General features: G+C 44.2%; 1 protein-coding gene across 4 annotated transcripts in view; it reads left to right on the top strand.

The window, feature by feature from the left end:
- Positions 1-27,788, top strand: part of LOC139270369 (lysine-specific demethylase 4C-like) — a 632,979-nt gene that overhangs the window by 41,315 nt on the left and 563,876 nt on the right. For all 4 annotated transcript variants that reach the window (XM_070888436.1, XM_070888434.1, XM_070888435.1 and 1 more), the window contains exon 2: positions 17,620-17,789. In XM_070888436.1, the coding sequence (XP_070744537.1) occupies positions 17,646-17,789 (144 nt within the window). In that variant the 5' untranslated portion in view covers positions 17,620-17,645. The remainder of the gene's footprint in view (positions 1-17,619; positions 17,790-27,788) is intronic.

The raw sequence follows: 27,788 nt of genomic DNA, 5'->3' as shown, positions 1-27,788 counted from the left end.
ATATGTTTCTATGAGATCCCCTCTCACTCTTCTAAACTCGAGTGAATACAGGCCCAGTCGATCCAGTCTCTCCTCATATGTCAGTCCTGCCATAGAAACATAGAAAATAGGTGCAGGAGTAGGCCACTCGGCCCTTCGAGCCTGCACCACCATTCAATAGATCATGGCTGATCATTCACCTCAGTACCCCTTTCCTGCTTTTTCTCCATACCCCTTGATCCCTTTAGCCATAAGGGCCATATCTAATCCCGGGCATCAGTCTGGTTAACCTTTGCTGCACTCGCTCAATAGCAAGAACTTCCTTCCTCAGATTAGGAGACCAAAACTGAACACAATATTCCAGGTGACGCCTCACCAAGGCCCTGTACAACTGCAGCAAGACCTCCCTGCTCCTATACTTAAATCCCCTAGCTATGAACCATATGCCTTCTTCACAGCCTGCTGCACCTGCATGCCAACCTTCAATGACTGATGTACCATGACACCGAGGTCTTGTTGCACCTCCCCTTTTCCTAATTGCCGCCATTCAGATAATTTTCTGCCTTCATGTTTTTGCCACCAAAGTGGATAACCTCACATTTATCCACATACTGCATCTGCCATGCATTTGCCCACTCACTAACCTGTCCAAGTCACCCTGCAGCCCCTTAGCGTCCTCCTCACAGCTCACACCGCCACCCAGCTTAGTGTCATCTGCAAACGTGGAGATGTTACTCTCAATTCCTTCATCTAAATCATTGATGTATATTGTAAAAAACATAGAAACATAGAAAATAGGTGCAGGAGTATGCCATCCGGCCCTTCGAGCCTGCACCACCATTCAATAAGATCATGGCTGATCATTCCTTCAGTACCCCGATCCTGCTTTCTCTCCATACCCCTTGATCCCTTTAGCCGCAAGGGCCATATCTAACTCCCTCTTGAATATAGCCAATGAACTGGCATCAACAACACTCTGCGGTAGGGAATTCCATAGGTTAACAACTCTGAGTGAAGAAGTTCCTCCTCATCTCAGTCCTAAATGGCTTACCCCTTATCCTAAGACTATGTCCTCTGGTTCTGGACTTCCCCAACATCGGGAACATCGGGTAAATAGCTGGAGTCCCAGCACTGAGTCCTGCGGCACCCCACTTGTCACTGCCTGCCATTCTGAAAAGGACCCATTTATCCCGACTCTCTGCTTCCTGTCTGCCAACCAGTTCTCTATTCATGTCAATACATTACCCCCAATACCATGTGCTTTAATTTTGTGTGGTACCTTGTCAAAGCCTTTTAAAGTCCAAATGCAACACATCCATTGGTTCTCCCTTGTCCACTCTACTTGTTACATCCTCAAAAATTTCCAGAAGATTTGTCAAGCATGATTTCCCTTTCATAAATCCATGCTGACTTGGACCGATCCTGTCAGTGCTTTACAAATGTGCTGCTATTTCATCTTTAATAATTGATTCCAACATTTTCCCCACTACTGATGTCAGGCTAACCGATCTATAATTCCCCGTTTTCCCTCTCCCTCCTTTTTTAAAAAGTGCTGTTACATTAGCTACCCTCCAGTCCATAGAAACTGATCCAGAGTCAATAGACTGTTGGAAAATGATCACCAATGCATCCACTATTTCTAGGGCCACTTCCTTAAGTACTCTGGGATGCAGACTATCAGGCCCTGGGGATTTATCGGCCTTCAATCCCATCAATTTCCCAAACACAATTTCCTGCCTAATAAGGATTTCCTTCAGTTCCTCCTCCTCGCTAGACCCTCGGTCCCCTAGTATTTCCGGAAGGTTATATGTGTCTTCCTTCGTGAAGGCAGAACCAAAGTATTTGTTCAATTGGTCTGCCATTTCTTGGTGACCAAGGCTGTGAACTCAACATCCAGGGGTATTCAACATTTAGGAAGGATAGACAGAGAGGAAAAGGAGGCGGGGTGGCATTGCTGGTTAAAGAGGAAATTAATGCAATAGTAAGGAGAGACATTAGCCTGGATGATGTAGAATCGGTATGGGTGGAGCTGCGGAATACCAAAGGGCAGAAAACGCGAGTGGGAGTTGTGTATAGACCACCAAACACTAGTAATGAGGTTGGGGACAGCATCAAACAAGAAATAAGGGATGTGTGCAATAAAGGTACAGCAGTTATCATGGTCGACTTTAATCTACATATTGATTGGGTTAACCAAACTGGTAGTAATGCGGTGGAGGAGGATTTCCTGGAGTGTATTAGGGATGGTTTTCTCGACCAATATGTTGAGGAACCAACTAGAGAGCTGGCCATCCTCGACTGGGTGATGTGTAATGAGAAGGGACTAATTAGCAATCTTGTTGTGCGAGGCCCCTTGGGGAAGAGTGACCATAATATGGTAGAATATGGAGAGTGACAAAGTTAATTCGGAAACTAGTATGAGGCGGTATGAGGCATGAATTGGCTAGAATAGACTGCCAAAGGATACTTAAAGGGTTGATGGTGGATAAACAATGGCAAACATTTGAAGATCACATGGGTGAACTTCAGCAATTGTACATCCCTGTCTGGATTAAAAATAAAACGGGAAAGGTGGCTCAACCGTGGCTAACAAGGGAAATTAAGGATAGTGTTAAAACCAAGGAAGAGGCATATAAATTGGCTAGAAAAAGTAACAATCCTGAGAACTGGGAGAAATTTAGAATTCAACAGAGGAGGACTAAGGGTTTAGTTAAGAGGGGGAAAATAGAGTACGAGAGGAAGCTTGCAGGGAACATAAAAACTGACTGCAAAAGCTTCTATAAATATGTGAAGAGAAAAAGATTAGTGAAGACAAATGTAGGTTCCTTGCAGTCAGATTCAGGTGAATTTATTATGGGGAACAAAGAAATGGCAGACCAATTGAACAAATATTTAGGTTCTGTCTTCATGAAGGAAGACATGAATAATCTTCCGAATGTCCTAGGGGACAGTGGGTCTAGTGAGAAGGAGAAACTGAAGGATATCCTTATTAGGTGGGAAATTGTGTTAGGGAAATTGATGGGATTGAAGGCTGATAAATCCCCGGGGCCTGATAGTCTGCATCCCAGAGTACTTAACGAAGTGCCCTAGAAATAGTGGATGCATTGGTGATCATTTTCCAACAGTCTTATCAACTCTGGATCAGTTCCTATGGAGTGGAGGGTAGCTAATGTAACACCACTTTTTAAAAAAGGAGGGAGAGAGAAAACGGGTAATTATAGACCGGTTAGCCTGACATCAGTAGTGGGGAAAATGTTGGAATCAATCATTAAGGATGAAATAGCAGTGCATTTGGAAAGCAGTGATGGGATCGGTCCAAGTCAGCATGGATTTATGAAAGGGAAATCATGCTTGACGAATCTTCTGGAATTTTTTGAGGATGTAACTAGCAGAGTGGACAAGGGAGAGCTCGTGGATGTGGTGTATTTGGACTTTCAAAAGGTTTTTGATAAGGTCCCGCACAAGAGATTGGTGTGCAAAGTCAAAGCGCATGATATTGGGGTAATGTACTGATGTGGATAGAGAACAGGTTGGCAGACAGGAAGCAGAGAGTCGGGATAAACTGGTCTTTTTCAGAATGGCAGGCATTGACTCATGGAGTGTCGCAGGGCTCAGTGCTCGGACCCCAGCTCTTTACAATAATGCATTAACGATTTGGATGAAGGAATTGAGTGTAATATCTCCAAGTTTGCAGATGACACTAAACTGGGTGGCGGTGTGAGCTGTGAGGGGGATGCTAAGAGGCTGTAGGGTGACTTTGATAGGTTAGGTGAGTGGGCAAAATGCATGGCAGATGCAGTATAATGTGGATAAATGTGAGGTTATTAATTTAGGTGGCAAAAACACGAAGGCAGAATATTATCTGAATGGTGGCAGATTAGGAAAAGGGGAGGTGCAACGAGACCTGGGTGTCATGGTTCATCAGTCATTGAAGGTTGGCATGCAGGTACAACAGGCGGTGAAGAAGGCAAATGGTATGTTGGCCTTCATAGATGGGGTGTTTGAGTATAGGAGTAGGGAGGTCTTACTGCAGTTGTACAGGGCCTTAGTGAGGCCTCACCTGGAATATTGTGTTCAGTTTTGGTCTCCTAATCTGAGGAAGGACGTTCTTGCTATTAAGGGAGTGCAGCGAAGGTTCACCAGACTAATTCCAGGGATGGCTGGACTGTCATAGGAGGAGAGACTGGATCAACTGGGTCTTTATTCACTGGAGTTTAGAAGGATGAGAGGGGATCTCATAGAAACGTATAAGATTCTGACGAGACTGAACAGGTTAGATGCAGGAAGAATGTTCCCCGATGTTGTGGAAGTCCAGAACCAGGGGACACAGTCTTAGGATAAGGAGTAGGCCATTTAGGACTGAGATGAGGAGAAACTTCTTCACTCAGAGAGTTGTTAACCTGTGGAATTCCCTGCCGCAGAGTTTTGTTGATGTCAGTTCATTGGATAGATTCAAGAGGGAGTTAGATATGGCCCTTATGGCTAAGGGGATCAAGGGGTATGGAGAGAAAGCAGGAAAGGGGTACTGAGGTGAACGATCAGCCATGATCTTATTTAATGCCGGTGCAGGCTCGAAGGGCCGAATGGCCTACTCCTGCACCTATTTTCTATGTTTCTATGTTTCTATGTTTCAAAGGATTTCAGACTTCCCCGTTATGGAATCCATTTTGTAAAGCGAAAGACTTTTCATATAATAGGCTGCTTCAAGTTCTGGGGAGCTTAGATTTAATTTGTGAGTTACTTTAAGGTGAGTATAAAATCTGAAGAAACATCTTATATTGTGGATGAATTGACATTTTAATGAGATTTTGGACGAAAATGTATTATTTCTGAAGAATACATATAATAGTAATTGTAATTGGGCCTGTAATTTCTCAGCCAGTATTGATGACTACTCATATGCTGCAGACTAGAGATGGGAAAAGGAATGTTGAAAAGCATTATATGCCCAATCAAGGAGGTGGCAGACTGAGGAGGAGGAGGAGGAAAACTTACACCCGACGCACTTGCAGGGAGAAGCGGTCTTACCTGAACTTGTCCGAGAACACATGCCTTAATAGACTGCGCTTCCGAAAGGAGGTTATCAGTGAGATATGCTAGCTCATTAGGGGAGATCTGCAGCCTAACAGCACTATCAGGACCGTACTGTTCGTTGAGGTCAAGGTTGCTGCAGCACTTTCCTTCTTTGCATCGGGCTCCTTTCAGGCCTCAGCTGGCTACATTAGTGAGAGGGCGCTAGGTTTTGTGAGAATAGCAAACTTCCCCAGGGTGCAGGGAACAATAGACTGCACGCACATTGCTGTGCGAGCACCTTTTCAGGATGCAGAGGTTTTTTGGAATCGAAGGAGGAGGACCTGCAGCAGAACAGGTGAGATTTGGGGCTCCTCGTCCCTCGAAATAAGTACGACCGCCGGATCCATAAGTTGATACGGTAGTTCGATTTGGACTGTCTGCGCTCTTGCTTGAGCTAGAAAACATAAAAGAGGTAATTAGAGGAGAAGAAGGTGCTAGGGTCACATGGGAATTCAAATGCTACACAGGCATATGCACGAGAGCAACACTACTGCTATAAGAATGATGACAGACATCACATTTGATGAACATCATGATAGTACAAAATCTGCATCACAATGATTTTCATGATCCCATCATTAATTATATAACATTACATAACATTGCATCAATAAATCATCAATCATGTATTTTACGGATATAAGTGGCAATAATTTACTTTAGATCACCCAATGGTTTATACTTTACTCACGTGGCATGAGGACAGGTTCCAACGCAGCACGGTTGGCCGAACGATTGTGGACCCCCACAAGTGCCAGCGACCGCTCCTCGAGATCAGTGAGGGGGCATAGATCTGCTAAGCCCCTATTCTTCGAAAGCTTTTTCTGCAAAAAGTGTCAACAGCTTGGCAGGCATAAGATCATTGCTAGATACTTTTACAGATACACATACATAGATTACTGACAGATATTTTATTATTATTAATAATATTATTCATAGCATGCAGCACAACACACATGATTGTCCACCGTAAATGTTATACATATCGCATGCATGGTTATATCTAACGTCTGCAAATAAATTGTTTAAGATTGAGGTTTGGATTACATGATTACCGATGTAACTACAATGCATCAGATCTGCATTTAAATTACTCATTACATCATTACAATTATATAAATAAATATAAATATATGTAATACTTACTCTTCCGAACCCAACAAGGTCATTCCAGCGCTTCCAGCCCTGGTTTGGCTCCTTCGCCTCATGGGTGTTGGCAGAGATTACCTCTGCAATCTCACACCAAATTAATTGATAGACCCTGGGTCAGTTGTGCCAACTGATTCTCAACCTCTGCCACTAAGGCAGCATTGGCTTCCTCGCTAAAGCGCTTAGCCCGCCTATGTCCTCCCATTTCTACCCCTTCTGCCACTCCTCCTTCCTCCTCCTCGCTCATCCTTCTTTCCATGGATTCAATAGGATCCATTAGATCACGAATTAATTGAATTACTTCAGTAATTTTTGAAAAATTGATGCAAAATAACTCCAGTCTCCACAAACACTTCCAATACTTCAAACGCCACACTACACCAGCTTTCTCCTCTCTCTCTCTCTCTCCACTTTCACTCTCTTCGCATGTGGAGATGGCCCGTAACCTCCTGAAACACGGGAAAAGACCATTGTTATGGATGCCAACCTTTTACGACTGGAAAAAACGTTAACACCTATTTCACATCGCTCCCGTTAACGCCCAAATTATAAAGTGGAAACTAGCGGGTTTGAAAATGGGCGATATTCTGGCGATCACAAAAAACAATATAAATGCTAATCTGGAAATAGCGCCCACTTTTGGGCGATCTGGACACTAATGGAAAGTCTAGCCCCTATGCCTTTTTCAGAAATTACGTTTTTAAAAACAAAAGTTGATTGGCTGAACATGTACATTAACAGACTGTAGTGGAACTAACTCTTCTCGTTGAATGCTGAGACTTTAGGAAACTCCATCTAAAGAGAAAAATACTCTTTAGACTTTCACCTTTTTTCTCTTGAAGGTGCTGATTCTTGCTATTCCTCCTAGTTTAGCTAACTCAGTTCAGACCAATTTTCTGCCTGAGTTTAGCTAGCTCAGCATAGACCATGGATTGTGTTGCTCAAACGGCAATTTCGCTTGTCATGTGACTAGTAGTTGCCTGCGACGGTTCTTGAGTTAAATACTAAATGACACACTAGACAATGGTGGTACCGTTAATGTTCGTTTAATACAGAAGAAGTACAAGACTCACCACATACTTTATAGTTACCCAATAGGTCCCCGGATGATCAGACGTCCGAACACTGTTACGTCAAGGGTCTCTTCCCTGGAGCTTACTTTTGCCGAGTGTTACTCCTAGTTTCTCGCGATGGCCTAACACTGTTCCGTCAAGGGTCTCTTCCCTGGTGCCTACTTCTGCCGAGTGTTACTCCGAGGTCCTCGCTATGGCCTGACCTTGTTCCGTCAAGGGTCTCTTCCCTGGTGCCTACTTTTGCCGAGTGTTACTTCTAGGTCCTCGCTGTTGGCTAACACTGTTCTATCAAGGGTCTCTTCCCTGGTGCCTACTTCTGCTGAGTGTGACTCCTAGGTCCTCACTATGGACTGTCTGAACCTGTCTATATACCCTCCTTTTCATGCCTAACTCATTGAGTTGATGTCAGTAAGTCTGAGGTGATCAGGGTCTTTCCTGCTGAAATTGACCATGCATACTCGGTCTTTATGTTGGGGGAAATTGGCTACGCTTTGGAGTTACGCTTATGGCCAGTACTTCCACAGATTGAATATGGGACTATTCTGATCAGTATGACGCAGCTTATTTGCTGAATAAACCTGCATGAGCCATCATAGAGAGAACCATTATCATTTTAAATTTATTTGCTGCTTGAATGCTTTTTTGTGTTACCAATAAGGAAAGAAGCACTTCTTTTCTTTTGGTATTTGCCGTAATCAATTCATAAGTTTATAAGGAACAACAGTTTAAGAACTTAAGAACATAAGAAATAGGAGTAGGCCCCTTGAGCCAGCTCCGCCATTCAATGAGATCATGGGTGATCTTCTACCTCAACTCCACTTGTCTGCACTATCCCCATATCCCTTGATTCTCTTTATATTCAAAAATCTATTGATTTCTGTCTTGAATATACTCAAAGACTGAGCCTCTACAGCCTTCTGGGTGGGGAATGCTAAAGATTCACTACCCTCTGAGTGAAGAAATTTCTCCTTATCTCAGTCCTAAATGGCCGACTCCTTATTCTGAGACTGTGACCACTGGTTCTAGACGACTCAGCCAGGGAAACATCCTCCCTTCATCTACCCTGTCGAGCACTGTAAGAATTATGTATGCTTCAATGATATCACCTCTCATTCTTCTAAACTCTGGAGAATATAGGCTTAGTGTACTCATTCTCTCCTCTATAGGACAATCCCCCCCATCCCAGCAATCAGTCTGGTGAACCTTTGTTGCACTCCCTCTGTAGCAAGTATATCCTTCCTTAGGTAAGGAGACCAAAACTGTACACAATACTCCAGGTGTGGCCCTATATAATTGCAGTAAGACGTTGTTACTCTTATTGGGCTCAATTTTGACCAGGAGTTGCTCCGTTTTTTTGGAGTAACCTGATTTTTCTGGCGTAACTTAAAAATCCCCAGTTTCCCCAATCAATTTGAACCAGCGTAACTCATTTCGTTACTTTTATTTAGGTTAGTTTTTTTTCACAAAAGGGGTCGTTACTAGCCACCTATGTCAGTTCTGCCCAGTTACTCCGGGCTCAAGCTTTGGACTGAGTTGCTCCTATTTTTTTGGAGCAACTAGTTTAGAATGGAGCATCTAAGAAATTGCAATTCTCGGCATTTAGTTTGTTCCAGTTCTAGTCAGGTAGAATAGTTTCATTTTAGAGGTTTTTTTTTTCAAAAGGGGGCGTGTCCAGCCTGTTTTGCAAGTTTAGGCAGCGAAAACTTACTCCAAGCTAACTTAGAATGGAGTAAGCGTAGATTTTTGTACGCTCAGAAAAACCTTGCCTACACTTTAGAAATTAGGCGCAGGGAACGAGAGATGGGGGGGGCGGGGGGGGGGCGGCGGGGGGGAGGGAAGGGAAGGAAGGGAAGTTAGAGTGAAGTTCGGGAATTTTACAAGCATTTAACACTTCAATTCTACAAATAAAGAGCCATCATGAATAATAAATGATAAATAAAGCAAATAAAAAATACATTTAATTTTCCTACCTGTCTGAAGCAGCAGCAGCAGACCGAGCTGTTTGAGTTCTGCCGTTTGCCCAGGGGATAGGGACGGCGTGAGGCGACGGCAGTACAATCCGGCGGCAGCAGCAGGCTCAGAGCTGTTTGAGTTCTGCCGTTTGCCCAGGGGATAGGGACGGCGTGAGGCGACGGCAGTACAATCCGGCGGCAGCAGCAGGCTCAGAGCTGCGAAGAGTTTGGCCGTTTGGCCAGGGATAGGGGTGGCGTGAGGCGACCGACAGCGACAGCAGTACAATCAGGCGGCAGTAGCAGGCTCCGAGCTGTTTACGAGTTCGACCATTCAGCCAGGGGATAGGAGAGTGTACAAAGCACCGGGAGCGAGAGCCAGCCAGCCAGCAAGTTTAAAAGTTTAATTTGTACTTCAAATATGGGTGCTGCATTATCAACACTACGGATTATGCAATGGTTCTCCATCAATTCACTGCATAGGAGAGAATTGATTAGAGCTCACCGCACCAGGAACGTCATAGCCCGTAGGCTGATGGGCAGGAGACCTTACCCATGTCGGCAATATCGAGCCAGACGTTCGTACCGGACATGAACGAGGCTGATTGTGTCAAAAGGCTGCGTTTCCGCAGAGAAGTTGTCGTTGAGATCTGTGATATGCTGAGAGCAAATTTACAGCCCAGAAGCAGAACGCTGACTGCCTTGTCTGTTGAAGTGAAGGTTACAGCTGCACTTTCCTTCAATGTCTCGGGATCGTTTCAAGCTACAACTGGAGATGTGTGCGCCATCTCTCAACGTGCAATACATGTCTGCATTTACCAGGTCACGGTTGCACTGTATGCGTGGAGGAATGACTTCTTCAAGTTCCCAATGACCGGCCAAGCAATGCATGACAGGGCTATGGGCTTCTCCAGGATTGCTGGCTTCCTAAAGGTACAGAGCTGCATTGATTGTACCCACGTCGTCTTGCGAGCACCTGTGGAGGATTCCGAGCTGTACAGAAATAGACAGGTTTCCACTCCATTAATGTGCAGCTCGTGTGTGACGACAAGCAGCGCATCATGTCAGTCCTGGCAGCACCCATGATGCGTTCATCCTACGCAACAGCATTATATCTGACATGTTTGAGCAGCAGCCAGAAGGACAGAGCTGGCTAGTCGGAGACAAAGGGTACGGCCTCGCCACCTGGCTCATGACGCCCCTACGCGTAACACGGACGGAAGCTGACCATCAATACAACCTGTCGCACATTGCGACGTGCAACATCATAGAGAGGACCATTGGCATCTTGAAGCAGTGTTTCCGATGCCTGGACATTCCGGAGACCACTTGCAATACTCTCCTCAGATTGTCGGTCAGTTCACTGTTGTGTGCTGTATGCTGCATAACTTAGCCATCATGAGGCAGCAGGAGCTGGTAGTGGAACCAGAAGACCCACATGAGGGGCCAGTGCCTGATGATAGTAATTTGGAAGAGCAGGATGAGGATGATGATGACGATCAGGAAAGCATACAAGTGCCTGATGCCGGAGCACAAGGTCAGAGGAGGGTGGTCCATCGTGCTCATTTAACAATTGCTCGAGTCCTACGCCAGCAGCTCATCCGTGAACGCTTCATTTACTGATGCCTGAGGGCTCTGCGACAACTATTGCGCATGGACATGTTTATTTTTTTGAGTTGTTCCTATGTTGTGTTGTGTTAATGGAACATGATTCAGTTTTAATGAAAAAATATTTTATTGAAAAGTTAACGTCACTGTAATAAAATATTAGTTGTATCAAACTTTACTTTTTAATGTGGCTCTTTAAGATCACTTAAAAACTTGTAAAGTTACAAAAGTTACAAAACAATTTCAGTGTGAAAAATCTTACATTCTTAAGATCACTTAAACTTCAAGAACACTTTTTAGGTGAAAAATTAAATAAGTTGCAAAATATAAGAACATTTACACTATAAGATCACTTAAAAACCCTAAGATCACTCATAAGTTGTAAAGTTACAAAACTTACAAAACAATTTCAATTTGAAAAAAGTTACTACAGTTACATCAAGAACAAGAACAAAAGCTGCAAAGAAAGGCTGCAACCATCTCGGTGAATGTTCACTTCTTCATGGGGGCGTCATTAGATTGGCCGGGTTGTGTGCCCTTATTGCAGCAGCTACCTCACCCAGGCCCTCCCTGATGGCCTGTGCCGTCGATTGCACTCCCTCGGACATTCCCCCTCTCATTTCCCGTGTCATTACTGCTATTTCTCCCATCAGTACCGTTACCGCTTCACCCACTGCATTGACGCTGCCCACAAGTGATCGGGTAAGGTCATTGCTCTCCACACCCAATGGCACAACCTGAGCCACATCTGTTGCACGCTGCATCTCAGGAGAGCGTGTCTCCAATCTCCTCCTCCTCTGCCTGGGCCTGCCTCGCGGCACCACTCGAGTGGGAGCCACAGGCTGGGACGGTGGGACCCTGGGTGTTCCAAACGGCAGCACTCCAGTGGGAACCGCGGGCTGGGACGGTGGAGCCCTGAGTGTAAACTGCTGCATTACATAAGCAGGGACCCGCAACGTCGCAATCTGTGAAACTATGGAAGGTGGAACCAGAACCTATGGAAGTGGGAGGCGCAGGCTGGAACAGTGTTTGAAACACTGATGTCCGCTAATGTGGGCTCATAAGTATTAAGTTCGAAATATTAAGACTGAAGACATTTCAGTCAACGCCTGCAGCCACTCTTGGTCTGGATCGTCCGCATCTGGTTCTTCTGGTTGTTCTTCTGGATCTTCAGGATTGGCATCATCATCATCTGCAAAATATATCAGAACAGTCAAATGTTTAACAGCAAGGGAGGGGGTAGGATGGGTGGCATGAGTACTCTCACACATAGCAGGCCAGGTAGCAGGTTGATTTGAAGGGCCACGATGCATTTTCAGGACTTACCCTCTCCCTCGCGTGTGGGCCCAGCTTGTGTTGTACTGATTGCTTTTCTCCATGTACGACTCATCATAGTAGCTACCCTCTGTTCCAAGGGTATCAGGTGATGCAGATTTGGCACGCCTCCTCCTGTTCGAGTTGCTTCCCTTTTGTTGTAGGGCAATTTTTTCTGCAAAGATTAAAATATAACTTTTTCCAGAGTGCGTCTTTCTGCAGGGTGGGACATATACAGATAGTCACATTTACAATTAAGATTCCATTGAAAAATGAAAATATTACTTGCACTAACTACTTGACCAAGGTTGTGCCATTTCTTTTTACACTGGCTTCCAGATCTCCTGGTATGCACCACTGCGCAGTAATCTTCTGCAACTTGGTTCCAGCGTTTCTTCATTTCTTTAGGTGACACTTTTGTGCGACCTCTGTTGCTGGTATCTAGCTCCTGCCATCTCTGCTCAATGACAAACTAATGTCTCCACTTCCTCATGCAAGAAATTCTTTGTTCTTGGTGGACGTTGTTCCATTGTTGTATTGAATTGACACTCTGATTTTTCAAAACACACAGTCCTTATTTTACATGAACCTGTTCTGGAAGTTTAGCAGCAACAAGCAGCACTCACTGATTTCAGCAGGTGATTTCTTCAACAGTGCTGCTAAAAGCACTCCTGCAGGCACAAAAAAAAATCACCAAAATTCACTCAAGCCTTTCCACAGCTCCACAAAACAAAACAGTACTATTCCTCATTTACCTTTAAAAATGGCCGAGTGCCCATGTTTGTCCACGCTCCAACGCGCATGTGTAGGGCTGCCGGCACTAAATGTGCTGCTGTGAGCTAGCCCCGCCCCCCTGCGGGCAGATCTGTGGCGCCATGCTTTGGCCCCGCCCCCCGCAGCTGCTGGTACACCACGCTGACCTGGAACGGGCCCGAAAAACATCGCAGAATACTGAGGTAGGCATTAGGCGCACTTTTTGTTCCGAGGCAACAGGCGTGCCTCTCGGAGGTGCATGTTTTAAAGGAGGGCCGAAACTTGAGCCCGGTTCTACTTAGGCCAGCGTTAAGTTAAAGAAATTGGCGCAGGTAGGTACATCGGAGGCCATTTGGCCTGGGATAGAGGCGGGAAGTGGAGAGGACCAAGCCTTATCCTTAGGTTTTATTTGCAAACATTGCTAGCAATTCTGTAAGGAATAAAAAATTTAAGTCCTACTTTCATCTTCAAACTCGGCCTGGGAAGGCAGCGGCCTGGGCTAGGGACAGGCTAACACATCGCGGAGGCCACTCGGCCTGGGCTAGGGACAGGCTAACACGTCGGGAGACCACTCGGCCTGGGCTAGGGACAGACTAACATGTCGGGAGACCACTCGGCCTGGGCTGGGGACAGGCTAACACGTCGGGAGACCACTCGGCCTGGGCTAGGGACGGCCGGAGAACTGATAGTGCTCCTGTCTGCTGGTGATTTCTAAGAGATCGATTGCACCGGGAGGCCACTTGGCCACCTGTATCTTAATACTTAATTAATTGTCGATAAAATAATTTTAAATTGCAAGTTAACAGCTTAGAATACAATACTTTTCATCTTAGTGTTTATAAAAAAATGATGGCAGGTACAGCACAAACATTTACAGAGAAAATATAACATTTTGTAAAATGTTCATCATAACACAAGAAAATGAAGTATTGTAAGCAAATCTACACAACTCACATCATCCCACGTCCAACACTTCTCAACGGCTGTTACCTCAGTTTCTCTGTAGTATTCTTCCAAGGGTTGCTCCACCAAAATAACATCAATTGGGACTGTTGTTGCAAACTCGCAGCGCTACTGCGCATGCGTGGACATCACGAATCACCACCGCGCATGTGCAGACGTCCCGGCACTTTTCCAGCGCAGAACTACTGGCCACGCTGCGCGAATGCAGTGAAGAGGCCAGACAGCGGCCAAAGTTCCAACATTTTTTTTCGGTGCATCTGCGAACATAAATAAGCAGCGCAACTCCGGTAAGTGCGTCGAAAAATGGGCTCAGCCAAAATTGAGCCCATAGTTTCTCCTTTCTTTCATGTGTCTGTAATATTCCCTGAATGCCATAAACTGTAACTTTAAACTTAAATACTGCATTAAGGTAACGCAAACGTTACATACATGTCCACTGCTTCTAAGCAGGTACTTGTGCGGTAGACAATACAACATGCATTAACACACATCCTTCTAATGACTGAGGTTAACCAATCTAATGTAAGCTGGGAATTCAGCCAGTAAATATAATACATGATTGCTTCCTGACCCAGTGCATCAGAGCTGGTATAAGAAATAACTTGGACTTTGATTTGGTAATGGCAAGTGACCTGGAACCTGATGATGATGACTTGGGAATGGAAATAGTAGTACCTGTCGATGAGAGTGACCATAAATTTGACATGGATCTGGAATAAACCAATACTCAGCCAATTTTAAAGAGTCAACTTCAAATCAATGTGTGAAAAGCTTAAACAAATTGACTGTACCAGTACTGTGGGGGTGGGGTGGGGGGGGGGGGAGGAAATACCCAGTTGAGGATAAATTGAACATTTTTAAGTACATACTACTGCATATGCAGGATAAGTATATACCAAGGCCTTGTAAGCACAGAATAAATGGACTATCAAGACAATATAAAGTAAATAAATTTGAAGAAATAAACAAACTCTATTAAGCCTGTGGACGTATGCAGCGATACAACGGAAGTCATTGGGAAAAGTACAAGAACCTCCAAAAAAGGTGGTCGGAGAGCAAAGAGGGAACTAGAAATGAGGATAACTAGAAGCCAAATGCAAGAGTAAAACAGGAGAACAATAATAGGCTTATCGTGTAACTGAAACCCCTTTAAGAACGCAAATGAGGTTGAAACTGAGGAACTAAAAATAGTTAATATACTAAATGATGGCGGCTTTGAAATATACCCTTGAGAAGACACTCTTGAGAAGAGCAGCACAATAGGTAACTGGGTTTGTTTCGTCATTTTATTGAAAATATTGCCATTTTGGCTTTTTTTCAATCCAGTGAGACCAATCAAAAAGATATTTATTGACTATCAGGGCTTCATAAATGTCCCTAATCTTACATAGTACACAGGGTTCATTCTTGGGGACTTATTGACTTTTTGCCTTTGCATTTGGCATATATAGTTATCCTCATTTCTGGTTCCCACTTTGCTCACTTTTTTAACATTTTGTTTGGAGGTCCTTGTATTTTTCCCAATGGCATCTGTCATGGGAGGTTCTACAACTAAACTTATGACTTAAACAACACTTGAGTGAACTTTCCAGACAGGTGTGAAGGGCACAATCCTGACCATGTCCAATTATTGCAGAGCAGCAGTCAACAAATCACTGTTTCGTAGCAGCATCGGTTTGAGTACAAGTGTGAGCTGTTGTGCTGAAGCTGTGTAGTGCTCTAGTCCGCAGTACCTTGACTACTGTGTTGAGATCTGGTCATCAAAAAAGAAAGATTTGTATTGATAGCGTCTTTCATAGCCTCAGGACGGCCAAAGTGCTTTACAGCCAATGAAATACTTTTGAAGTGTAGTCACTGTTGAAATGTAGGAAATACAACAGCTAATTTGCACACAGCAAGGTCCCACAAACAGCAGTGTGATAATGACCAGATAATCTGTTTTTCTTTAGTGATGTTGATAGAAGAATGAACAAATGAACGTTGGCCAGAACACTTGGGATAACTCCCTGTTCTTCTTCAAAATAGTGCCATAGGATCCTTCACGTCCACCGAGGGCAAATGTGGCCTCAGTTTCTCATCTCATCTGAAAGGTGGCACCTCTGACAGTGTAGCACTCCTGCAGCACTAAAGTGTTAGCCTAGATTTTGTGCTCGTATTTCTGGAGTGGGACTTGAACCCATAACCTTCTGACTTAGATGCAGGGGTTCTACCAAAGGCACAAACAAAATACCTAAGTCTTAGGAGTGTTACAGGACTGAGTTATGTGGAAAAGTTTAAAAAAAAAATACTTGGGGCCAAATTTGACCCACTGGGTTTGGAGTGCATAGTTCGAATTAAGTTTTTTAAGCACCAGCATGGGACACACAGGCACCAATGCGGATTTGGGCTCTTTGACTAAAACACATTGTTGCTCTCACGGAGCGATCGTGGGGCGCGGCGCTCAGCACATCGGTGCGGCACTGATGACATCGGACGTGTCGCATCATGCCGAAGGCTCACAACCTTCTTCCCCTTCGTTTAAAGGGGAGGGCCGCTGCAAACTCTGCAGCCTCTTTAGTGGTGTCCACTGGGATACCAGGGAGCGTGTCGGCCGGGCCAACGGCCTGGCAGGAGTGCTCGGCTGCATGTTAGCGGCCCGGTCACCGCTATTGTAGGGCCGACTAAAATGTCGGCTGACAGAAAAAAGATGCCGGCCACAGCACTACCACCTCCTGTTTAAGGGCGGCCGGGGCGCCATAGCCACCACAGCTTCTAGCACCGAGAAGCTGTCGGGGGCATCGCTGCACGCTGACCTCGAGGCAATTTCCCTGAGGGGCGCAAAGGGGCTGGCGCGCGGCCGTGTGTGCGCGCGTAATTGCGGGGCGCGGTGAAAACCACTTTTTGCCGACTGAGCCCCGGGTGCAAATCCGTGCGCTAACTCATTAGTGTATTGTTATCGCCGGCTGGTGGTGCTAACTGGCACTGTGCAAAAGGGCAATTTTGGTCCCTTCGACTCTTCAACCTTGAAAGGAGGAGAGGTGAATGAGAGGGAACTTTACTGAGGTAAATGCAGTATTAAGTAGAATAAAAAGGTTAACCTTGAGCACGCTTTCAAGTTAAACCTTGCTTGCAGGACATGGGGAACCAGGTTACAGATGGGTTAAGTGGAAATTTAGGACTGCAGTCGAGAAGCATTTTGTGCAGTCGTAAATTCCTGAAATGTTCTTCTGGATAGGGTAGTGGTGGCAAACAATCCGCCATTAAACAAGGAAATTATGTGCAGTGATTGGAGGATCATCGGCTTCTCTGGTCGGACTCTGTCATAGTTTTTTTTCCTCAGCCCTGGATTCCCCTCTGCTATGATCAGTGGCGATTTTGGGGGAATATGTTGAGGCCTGTTTCTTGTTAATGTTCAATAGAATGGCTCTCTTTCACTGCATATTGACCAAATGATGTTGAAGGGAATCAAACAAGATAAGGTTCTGTCTTTAAAAAAAACATTTTCTTTCTCTATGAAACTATCTTTCTAAAATGTCCAATGGCTGGCCTCATGGTTGTGGCATCCATTTTGCTTTTGCTACTTCAACAGAGACTGTAACGTGATACCTCCATCATAAGCCAAGCACTTGTGTGTATCCTACATGTATAATTCTTTTTCATATTGGATCAAAATCTTGATCTAGAGCTGCGGGACAAATTACAATGCTTAATCAGGTATCGGGAATGATTCTGTTTCTTCATACTCTGTTAAATAGTAAAGATTTTAATTTTAATTTTAGGTAAAAGAATATATGTTTCTGTCATCATGGCTACAGAGGAAGCAGTGACTCCATCAAAATCTACATGCAAAATCATGACCTTCCAGCCCACAATGGAAGAGTTCAAGAATTTTTCTAAGTATATTGCATTCATGGAATCTCAGGGTGCCCACAGGGCTGGCCTTGCAAAGGTAAGAAATGAATGACCTTCAACAGATGTTTAATAATGGATTCAGGTTGAAACTCTCATCATGTTTGGCTCAGGCTATAAACCAATTAACAAATTTATTAAACTTGGAACATTTTTCGGTATATTTACAATAATTCTAAGCATTGCGAATCTTCTCGGTCTGTCGTTCATGCAATACCTGGAGAAGGGCATGTCTGTTTATTTTCAATGGAGGAAACGGATTACAAGACTTTGTTACAATCGGTTACTTACAGAATCGTTGCAGGAATAATAGAAGTTTTGCAAATGATTTGTGAGGAAAGATTCTGTTATTACCTTTTCAACCCCCCAGTTGCTGCTGACCCAAACTGGGGTACCATTTTGAAGGGATGCCCCATGTCGGCATCAAAGTGGATCATGTGACTCTGATGAAACAGTGTACCTACACTTGCCATTATGTAGGTAAATGTTTTTAGACCATGTTGTAAACTGGGGAACCCTTATCGCTGTACCCTGGCTGTGTCAAAAATAAAATTTTGATCATGCATGACTCAGGCTATAAACTAACAGACAAATTTATTGAACTTAGAACATTTATAGTAACTACAAACTTTATTAATCTTCTCAATGTGAAAAACAACAAAGACTCATCTGCTGCACTAGCCCTCAACGTAAGACGAGCTGTTGAAACATGGTCACTTTACTTTTAACATGGGTGCTTGCTGCTATGAAGTCTTCTGGACTTGCACCCCTGATGGCTTCAGACCACCAGCTGAGGACACTTGACCAGACGCAAGTCTACATCAGGAAGTACTGGCTACAGAGCTGTCAGTCAGATGAACTAAAAGATCAATTGTTCGGTCTTCTCACAAATATGACTCAAGGCTTCATTTCAGACATAGCTGGATCCCCAGAATGTTAATCTCATGGGATGTTTGAATGGCTTGATCCTTTTCTGAGAAACGCATTTTCTGTTCCAGCCACTTTGATCAATCTGGAGTGTAGGTAATTAAAAGTTGTCCTGTCAGCTATCCGGGACAGCGCTTTGGCAGAATACAGTTAAGATTCTCTAACAGATATAAATGTATTTAACTATCCTGTGTCTCCCATGAACACGCTGCAGATCCATCTCCATGCCTTTGGCACACTAGACTGTGATGAAGAAGAAATATGTTGGCAAATCTATGAAATGAGTAAAAGACATTGAATAATAATCATGGGAGATTTCAACTATCCCCAAATAAACTGGCAAGAAGAGGTAGGGAAAGGGAATGGAGTTGTGTACAGGACTTCTTTCTTACCCAGTATCTAAGAAGCCCAACAAGAGAGGAATCACCAGTTCTGACAAAGGGTCATCAACCTGAAATGTTAACTCTGTTTCTCTCTCCACAGATGCTGTCTGACATGCTGAGTATTTCCAGCATTTTCTCTTTTTAGTTCAGATTTGCAGCATTCGTAGTATTTTGCTTTTGCAAGGGAAGAATCACTGCTGGATATAGTAATGGGAAATGAATCTGAGCAGATAAGAGAAATAAGAGTAGGGGAACACCTAGACGATCATAATATAATAAGATTTAAAATAATGATTGAAAAAGACACAAATGAGACAAAGACCAAAGGAGTAGATTGGAAATAAAGCTCATTTTGAGTGGATGAACATGGAAGATAAACTGGAAAAATGTTGACAAAGTAGAACAGCAGAGGGAAATATTTAAAATCGTGATCAATAGAGTTCAGGAGAATTAAATATCCCTTAAAAAAAAAACCCCAACAAACTAGCCAATAATAGAAACATAGAAAATAGGTGCAGGAGTAGGCCATTCGGCCCTTCGAGCCTGCACCGCCATTCAATGAGTTCATGGCTGAACATGCAACTTCAGTACCCCATTCCTGCTTTCTCGCCATCCCCCTAGTAGTAAGGCCTACATCTAACTCCTTTTTGAATATATTTAGTGAATTGGCCTCAACAACTTTCTGTGGTAGAGAATTCCACAGGTTCACCACTCTCTGGGTGAAGAAGTTTCTCCTCATCTCAGTCCTAAATGGCTTACCGCTTATCCTTAGACTGTGACCCCTGGTTCTGGACTTCCCCAACATTAATAAGAACATAAGAACATAAGAATTAGGAACAGGAGTAGGCCATCTAGCCCCTCGAGCCTGCTCCGCCATCCAACAAGATCACGGCTGATCTGGCCGTGAACTCAGCTCCACTTACCTGCCCGCTCCCCATAACCCTTAATTCCCTTATTGAAATGAATGAAACACCATGGCTGAATAAAGACGCAAAGGTAGAATGGAAACTGAAGAAACAGACATACTCAAGTACATAAACGAAGAAGTGGCTGACAAAAGGGAATACGAAGAGATTTAGGAAAGCAAAGAAGAACTACAAAATTAAATTATCAAGGAATTAAATTTTTTAGTTTCTCTTTGCTTTCCTAAAAGAGGAAATATTGAATAGTTACTTTGCCTCAGTATTTATCAAGGTGCTTAACGAGGTGGGCACGACAGAAGAAGAGAACAAAAATGATATAAAAGCATTTCAGATAGAAAGGCAAGAGATAATTTGTAAACTAGGGAAACTTCGAGAGGTAAAACTCCTGGTTCAAATAGATTGCATCTGTGCATATTAAAAGTAGTTGGGGGAAGAGATAACAGAAGCACTATTGCATATATATAACAATTCATTAGAAAATGGAATAGTGCCAGAGAACTGGTGGTCAGCTAATGTGATTCTTATATTTAAAAATGGAGATAGAACTAGTTGAGTGAACTATAGACCAGTTAACTTAACATCGGTGGTAAGAATGATTGTATAATCTTTAATCAAAGATATAATCCAAAAACACCTAAAAAATGAAAATATAATAGAGTAGTTTGCATGGTTTTCAAAAGGGAAAGTCATGCTTGACCAACTTTTAATTTATTTTTGAAGAAGTATGAGTAGACAGAGGTAATATATTTCAATTTTCAAGAGGCTTTTGATAAGGTTCCACATTGTAGACTCATGACTAAGGTCAATGCATGTGGAGTCAAGGGACAGGTAGCAGAATGCAGAGCAAGCTGGCTGCAAAACAGAAAACACAGAATAGGGTTAAGGGTAGCTACTCGGACTGGCAAAAGATGGGAAGTGGTCTACAGGGATAGGTGCTGGGAGCACTGTTGTTCACGATTTACATTAACGATTTGGACGGAATCAGAAGCACAATTTCAAAATTTGCAGACGACACCAAATTGGGAAGTGTTAGTGCAAAGGAAGAATGTGACAGGATACAGCTGCAACCTCCGAAATCCGGAAACCTCGGGACCGAGGCCATTCCGGTTTTCGGGTTTTTCCGGATTTCGGAATAGAAATCCGACATCCCGAATCCGGAAACCCCAGGCCGAGTTTCGGGTTTTTCCAGATTTCGGAGACTAATCCGGAATCCCCTGCATGGTTTTCAAAAGGGAAAGTCATGCTTGACCAACTTTATAAAAAAAAGTGTTTTATTATGTGTAACCTTGTTTTGGATTACTATTGTTCTGTATTGACCACACGGGCACCTAGTGTGATCAGATATATTGGGCCCAAGTTTCCACATGATTTGCGCCTGATTTTTAGGCGCAACTGGTGGAGAACGGACTATCTTAGAAATCGCAATTCTCCACATTTTTTTTCCTGCAGTTCTCGTGAGGTTGAACAGTTCTACTTTGGAACAGAATTTTTTCTTCAAAAAGGGGCGTGTCCGGCCACTGACACCTGATTTCAAAGTTTCCACAGTGAAAACGTACTCCAAACTAAAGTAGAATGGAGCAAGTGAAGATTTTTGTAGAACTGAAAAAACCTGTTCTACACATTAAAAAATCAGGCGCAGGTTACAAATTAGGCGTCCAGAACGAGGTGGGGGGGGGGGGGGGGGGGGAAGGGAAATCATTAAATTCTACAATCAATCCTTATTTATACTTCTACAAATATTATACAAATAAATCCAACCTGAATAAACATTTATAAGCAAAGAAAAGATTAAATAAACCATCTTCCTACCTGTGTGAAAGTGCTTCAGCCATCGTTCGTTCCCGCGGGAGGAAACCGCCGTTTGTTGCCGTGGAGGGGAGGGAGGGGAAGGAAACAGCGGTTTGTTGCCGTGGAGGGGAGGGAGGGGGAGGAAACCGCCGTTTGTTGCCGTGGAGGGGAGGGAGGGGAAGGAAACAGCGGTTTGTTGCCGTGGAGGGGAGGGAGGGGGCGGAAACCGCCGTTTGTTGCCGTGGAGGGTGGGGAGGGGAAGGAGACAGTAAAAAGGGTAGCCTCAGTGCTGATGGCAATGTGCTTTTATTAAAAAATGTTTAAAAATTAAACAGCTACAAAGAACTACAAAAATGGCCGAGTGCCAATGTTTCCTTCACACTGCGCGTGCGCGAACGCTCCAACGCGCACGCGCAGCGTTGCCGGCAGGAAAAAAAAAAATTTAAATAGTACCCGCCCCCTCCCACTTACAAAATCGGCGCGAGTGTAGGCTCCGCCCCCCTGGGCGCCGCGCCAAACAGACAAGGAGCTGCAAAGCGCTCGAGAATAGCGCGGTTTTTTTCTGGCGCCGTTTTAGGCGCGAAAAACGGGCGCCCAGCTTGGAGGGGCGCCCGTTTTTTATCCTGTGGAAACTTGGGCCCACAGTCTCCGAAGGGAGCTTTTGAGAGCGGCATGATGAAATAATTCCCTCCCCTCTCACCCTCCCCCTTAAAAGATCAGCCCTTGTTCTCGCTCGCTCACCGCTGCCCACCTCATTCAGCATCGAGTGCGGCCGGAACCCTCAAACGAGTCTGTCCGTAAGTGCCGCCCTGTGCTTAAGGTTCAAATGGGGCCCCCCATCGCTTTACATTATAGTAGGGATGGAATGATAATGATTAACCACCACCCCCCCTCTGCAGTAAGATCCCAGTTGGCAAAACTGAGAGCTCTTCGCAAGTAATGTTGGTTTATTCATGTGGCAGTTATCACATCCGAAATCGATGCAAAAATCCAACCGACTGGAGAACACTCAAATTCACTCTTGGAGACACCTCCTGGAGGAACAGCAAGGTGGGGGTGATGGTGGTGTGTGTGTGTGTCTGTAGGCAGGGAGGGGAATTATTTACAGAATATTGATCAGAATACCAAATATCCATTTCTGAAATTTTATGACTTTCATTTTATGCCGTTTATATCACTTTTGGAACAGATTTCCGGATTCCGGACATCGACTTGTGCAAACTGCACGGGGTCCGGTTTTTGGAAGTCCGGATTTCGGATGCTCCACCTGTACAAGAAGGCATTCATAAGCTAAATATGTGTGTAATTGGCAAATTAATTTCAATATCGATAAGTGTGAGGTGGTGCATTTTGGTAAGAATAATAGAGGCCGCATACTAGTTGGATAACAAGTGCTGGATTTTCAGTTCCGCTCATTTCAGGGCGGTAATGGCGGTGGGGTGGTGAAGTTTGCACCTGAGGCGTTACACACCTTCCTTAGGCACTAGGCCGGCTGAGCAAGCGAAATTCCCGAGCTAAACAGCCGGCCTCAGAGCGCTCTAAGAGAGGCCTGGGGGGGCGGTGGGAGGAAATCCTGAAAAAAAACCTTGTCCTTCTAGATGGTACAGGTTGCGGATTTGGAAGGTGCTGCTGGAGAAGCCTTGGTGAGTTGCTGCAGTGCGTCTTGTAGATGGTACACACTGCAACCATGGTGCGTCGGTGGAGGGAGTGAATGTTGAAGGTGGTGGATGGGATGCCAATCAAGTGGGCTGCTTTTTCCTGGATGGTGTCGAGCTTCTTGAATGTTGTTGGAGCTGCACTCATCCAGGTATTCCATCACACTCCTGACTTGTGCCTTGTAGATGGTGGAAAGGCTTTGGGGAGTCAGGAGGTGAGACACACTTTGCTGATGATATTTAGAGTAAACTGATAGGGCAGTAATTGGCCAGATTGGATTTGTCCTGCTTTTTATGGACAGGACATACCCGGGCAGTTTTCCACTTTGTCGGTTAGATGACAGTGTTGCAACTGTACTGGAATGGCTTGGCTAGAGGCGCGGCTAGTTCTGGAGCACAAGTCTTCAGCTCAACAGCTGGGATGTTGTCGGGGCCCATAGCCTTTGCTATATCCAGTGCGCTCAATCGTTTCTTGATATCACATGGAGTGAATTGAATTGGCTGAAGACTAGCTTATGTGATGGTAAGGAACTCAGGAGGAGGCCGTTATGGATCATCCACTCGGTACTTCTGGCTGAAGATGGTTGCAAACAGTTCAGCCTTGTCTTTTGCACTCATCTGCTGTGCTCTGCCATCATTGTTGATAGAGATATTCATGGAGCCTCTACCTCCCGTTAGTTATTTTAATTGTCCACCACCATTCTCGACTGGATGTGGCAGGACTGCAGAGCTTTGATCTGATCTGTTCATTGTGGGATCACTTTGCTCTGTTTATAGTATGCTGCTTCCGCTGTTTCGCATGCATGTAGTCCTGTGTTGCAGCTTCCCCAGGTTGGTACCTCATAGGCAAAGATGCATTTTAGAGCAAGCTAGATAAGCACATGAAGGAGAAAGGTAACAACGAATAAGCTGATGGGGTTAGATGTAGCGGGGTGGGAGGAGGCTTATGTGGAGCATAAATGCCCGCATAGACCAGTTGGGCCAAATGGTCTGTTTCTGTTCTGTCAACCTCATGTATATTTTCTGCGGCTTGATAAAACAGCCAGCTGTACTTAACTGTTTGTGTGCTGTGACACACAAAGGGGATTCCATTAATAATATATAATGCTGAAAAATGCTTCATTTTCAACAAACTTGCATTGTTCTTCATTTGAGCCTAGTTGTCTGGCTGCTTGGTGGTGGGAGAAGAGTATGGCAGTCGAGCCTGATGAGGATGAGGGAACCGTTTCCTCCCCCACCCCCACCCCCCACCCCTGTTTTTTGTTCCTTCCCCCACCCCCCGCAATCTCCCATCTTAGTAATGCTCATTTTTTCGTTCATGGGATGTGGGCATCACTGGCAAGACCAGCTTTTATTGCCCTTCCCTAATTGCCCCTGAGAAGGTGGTGGTGAGCTGCCTTCTTGAACCGCTGCAGTCTGTGTGGTGAAGGCACTCTCACAGTGCTGTTAGGTAGGGAGGGAGTGCCAGGATTTTGAACCAGCAACAATGAACGGTGATATACTTCCAAGTCAGGATGGTGTGTAACTTGGAGGGGAACTTGCAGGTGATGGTGTTCCCATGCACCTGTTGCTCTTGTCCTTCTCTGTGGTGGTAGAGGTCACGGGTTTGGGAGATGCTGCCGAAGAAGCCTTTGAGTTGCTGCAGTGCATCTTGTAGATGATGCACACTGCAGCCACGGTGCGCCGCTGGTGGAGGGAGTGAATGTTTAAGGTGGTGAATTGGGTGCCAATTAAGCAGGCTGCTTTGCCCTGGATGGTGTCATGATTCTTGAGTGTTGTTGGAGCGGCACTCATCCAGGCAAGTGGAGTGTATTACATCACACTCCTGACTTGTGCCTTGTAGATGGTGGAAAGGCTTTGGGGAGTCAGGAGTTGAGACACTTGCTGGCCTCTGATCTGCTCTTGTAGCCACAGTATTTGTGTGGCTGGTTCAGTTAAGTCTCTGGTCAGTGGTGACCCCCAGAATGTTTATGGTGGGGGATTCGGTGATGGTAATGCCGCTGAATATCAATGGGAGGTGGTTAGACTCTCGCTTGTTGGAGATGGCCATTGCCTGGCACTTGTGTGACACGAATGTTACTTGCCACTTATTAGCCCAAGCCTGAATGTTGTCCAAGTCTTGCTGCATGTGGACATGGACTGCTTCATTATCTGAGTAGTTGTTAATTGCACATAACAGTGCAATCATCCGCACTTCTAACTTTATGATGGAGGGAAGGTTATTGATGAAGCAGCTGAAGATGGTTGGGCCTAGGACACTGCCCTGAGGAACTCCTGCAGTGATGTCCTGGTGCTGTGTTGATTGTGGGATTGCTTAGACCTGTCTATAGCATGCTGCTTCTGCTGGTTAGCATGCATGTAGTCCTGTGTTGTAGCTTTTCCCTGGTTGGCACCTCATCTTTAGGTACACCTGGTGCTGCTCCTGGTATGCTCTTCTGCATTCCTTATTGAACCAGGGTTGGTCCCCTGGCTTGGTGGTAATGGTAGAGTGAGGGATATGCTGGGCCATGAAGTTATAGATTGTATTGGAATACAGTTTTGCTGCTGCTGTTGGACTACAGCTCATCATCCATTTGTAATGTCCCTACTGCTGTCCTGAATGAAATGAGCTAACTCAACACAGATTGAATTTGGGAGCTTCCTGGTCTGTGTGATTCACTTACCCAATTGCAGTGCATTTATTTCAATATTTTTCTGATATCTTCTCCAAAAACATCAAAACTGTTAGAGAAATCGCTGTTGAATAAAATAATATATTATAATATGCTACACCTTTATTAATTTTAAATGCTTTGTTTTGACCTCCTTTCTGACTCCTGTTTTTTTTCTCTTTGCCAAGGCTACAAATATCCTTTGGATAAGGCACTGTGCTGCCAGACTGCTGCCATTGGCACTCCTATCTGCCTGATAGGCATGCAAAAATACCTGGGGGTTGATCTCCTTCCCTTCTGGGAGATAACTGGCCTTTGCTTGGCACAGTTGAGTAAAACTTTTTGAAACAAAACTTGGGAAGGAAAATAGTTTTAACCTTTTAGAATAAAATTGCTCAAATGGTCAAAAAGCACAATTTTTAAAATTGATTCTAAATAGATCGACTGAACTAAATTACAGGCTGCAAATGCTGCAGATCGGAACTGAAGACAATACACATGGGTTAATCGGAAAGTCGTCAAAACGTTAAACCAGACTTGGTCGATAAAATTTAAAATTCTTCCCCAAAAATATGTGTAACCTTGCAGTGGGTAATAGCCTCTGAAGTTCGTGACACATTGTAGATTCAGAGGTTGCGCATATTTTTTGGGAAGAATTTTAAATTTTCTCGACCAAGTTTGGTTTAACATTTTGACAACTTGAGTTAGACTCGTGTGCGAGCAGATAAGTCAGCACCCGGCTTTTTTCATAGTAAAGCCTCAACAATCCATTATTGAATTTTTTTTCTCGCCCAGCAAGGAAAAAAATACTTTTAGGAACTAAGGTGGGAAGTATTGGGAAAATAATGCAGGAGCTGAGGAAGCATTATTTGTTAGAATGGGACTAGTTACAACAGAGTGGATGCTGGAAGTGGTACTGAATCACTTTTGAAAGAATTACAGGACTGTAAAGGGAAAACGTTCGTCATACAACTATGCTGCAGGCCACTAAATTATCAAAAGGAGGGTGGAGTAGTTTTGTGGAAGACGATAAAACAGATCTGTGCCAAGTAATAATCCTGGGGGATTTCAATCTTGCCCATATTGATGGAGTACTCAAAAGGAACAGTCTGCATGCAAATAGGAATATAATTAAATTATGAGGAGACTTGTTTCTAAAACAGTATGTTAAGGAACCCACAACAGGTAATGCAATATTGGATTTAGTTATAATCAACAAGGAGGGAAGAATAGCAAAATAGAAGTAAGGGAACATTTGGGATCTAGTGACCATAATGTTCTGACATTCCGGGTAGACACGAGGGAAGAAAGCAACAGGAAGCCAATTATAAAGTTAATATTTTAAACAAGCTGATTTTAAGGGTATGAGGGAATGCATGGGAATGGTAAAATGGGAGGAGATACTGAAAGGAAAAGATGTGGAAGGAAGGATGGAAAGTGGACTAATTGTAAAGAGGTAGTTTTTAAGATGTAAAAGGAATTTAATCACTGAAATAGGTCAGGGACAGTATAAAAGAGTAAGACCAGTTTGGCTTGCGAACAAATTGTGAAATGCATTAGTGAGCGAGAAAAAACACACACATTCTTAAATTGTCAGGAAATGAACAGGATAGGGTGATTTATAAAGATATGCTGAAGAGTGCCATGAAACTGAGGGCTGCAAAGAGGGATCATAAGGAAAACAAAGCTGGAAACATAAAGTGAACAGTAAA

The sequence above is a fragment of the Pristiophorus japonicus genome, chromosome 1, assembly GCF_044704955.1.
Source record: "Pristiophorus japonicus isolate sPriJap1 chromosome 1, sPriJap1.hap1, whole genome shotgun sequence".
Lineage (NCBI taxonomy): Eukaryota > Metazoa > Chordata > Chondrichthyes > Pristiophoridae > Pristiophorus > Pristiophorus japonicus.
The sequence above is the reverse complement of the archived record's forward strand: the minus strand, read 5'-3'. Positions and strand labels throughout refer to the sequence as shown.